The 894-nt window shown below is 39.0% G+C and overlaps 1 protein-coding gene across 3 annotated transcripts in view; it reads right to left on the bottom strand.

Moving 5' to 3' along the window:
* Window positions 1–894, bottom strand: part of FAM114A1 (family with sequence similarity 114 member A1) — a 95,244-nt gene that overhangs the window by 84,294 nt on the left and 10,056 nt on the right. For all 3 annotated transcript variants that reach the window (XM_019526360.1, XM_019526361.1, XM_019526362.1), the window contains exon 3: window positions 725–886. In XM_019526360.1, coding sequence (XP_019381905.1) covers window positions 725–886 — 162 coding nt within the window. The remainder of the gene's footprint in view (window positions 1–724; window positions 887–894) is intronic.

Here is an 894-nt window from a genome sequence, read left to right as displayed (position 1 = left end):
CCCTGAAAGACTGCCTTCTGAATCTCTGAATCTTTTCCAAAACAACTCAGAGGCTCCAAATCGATTCAGAGTTTTTTCTTCTCCTCCCAATCCTATTCGGATTCGGTGATTCGATCTCCGAATCGGCCAAATCTTCTCCAGATCAAATCATGGACCAAAGCTTCGCACACCCCTACCAGATACCATGACTCTGCAAGCCACATCTGGCCCACAAGCTGGAGGTTCAGCACCTCTGTGTTAAAATTATATTAATGAGGTTGCAAAGTCAAAAGTTAGGAAGTGCCAGATTTAGCAGCAGCTTTAATTCTACAACCTTGTGGCTCTATCTTGTCTACTGAGGGAGGCAGAGCTTCTGCAGAAAACCCAGCGTGAGAGTGAATGATTAAAGACTGTATCATAACTGTCTTATGTTTACATGCACAGGGAAGCCAATTAAGATAAGACAGACAAATAAAAATCTGACACTTCCTAACTTTTTAAAAGCTGTTTTTCAATATAAATAATACATATATTTTCAATGTAGAGAATTCTACATGTAATTTCCAAGGCTTTTCTTAAAAAAAAAAAAAAAAGTGATCCTCATTATTTCTTAATTGCTGATACTACAATCAATATATAATTTTGACAGAATTGCCCTCTTCCTCAAGTAGGGAGCCAGACTCATGATTATCTTGTATAGCAAGGTAATTATCTTCAGAACAGATGTTTTTGAAGAGTCACTTACTGGATTACTTTGTTCACTTGGTGTCACTTCAGATTCAAGTTCAGGATCAAGGCTCACGGATTCGCTACAGTCAGCGGCTACATTCTCAGTCACTTCTGTGTTAGAAGGTTGATTTTTCACTTCCTCAGTCAAAGGATGCTCAGTGATAGTTGGGTCTCCTTCCTGTCCAT

The sequence above is a fragment of the Gavialis gangeticus genome, unplaced genomic scaffold (assembly GCF_001723915.1).
Source record: "Gavialis gangeticus isolate Ggan-Ray unplaced genomic scaffold, GavGan_comp1, whole genome shotgun sequence".
NCBI lineage: Eukaryota > Metazoa > Chordata > Crocodylia > Gavialidae > Gavialis > Gavialis gangeticus.
The sequence above is the reverse complement of the archived record's forward strand: the minus strand, read 5'-3'. Positions and strand labels throughout refer to the sequence as shown.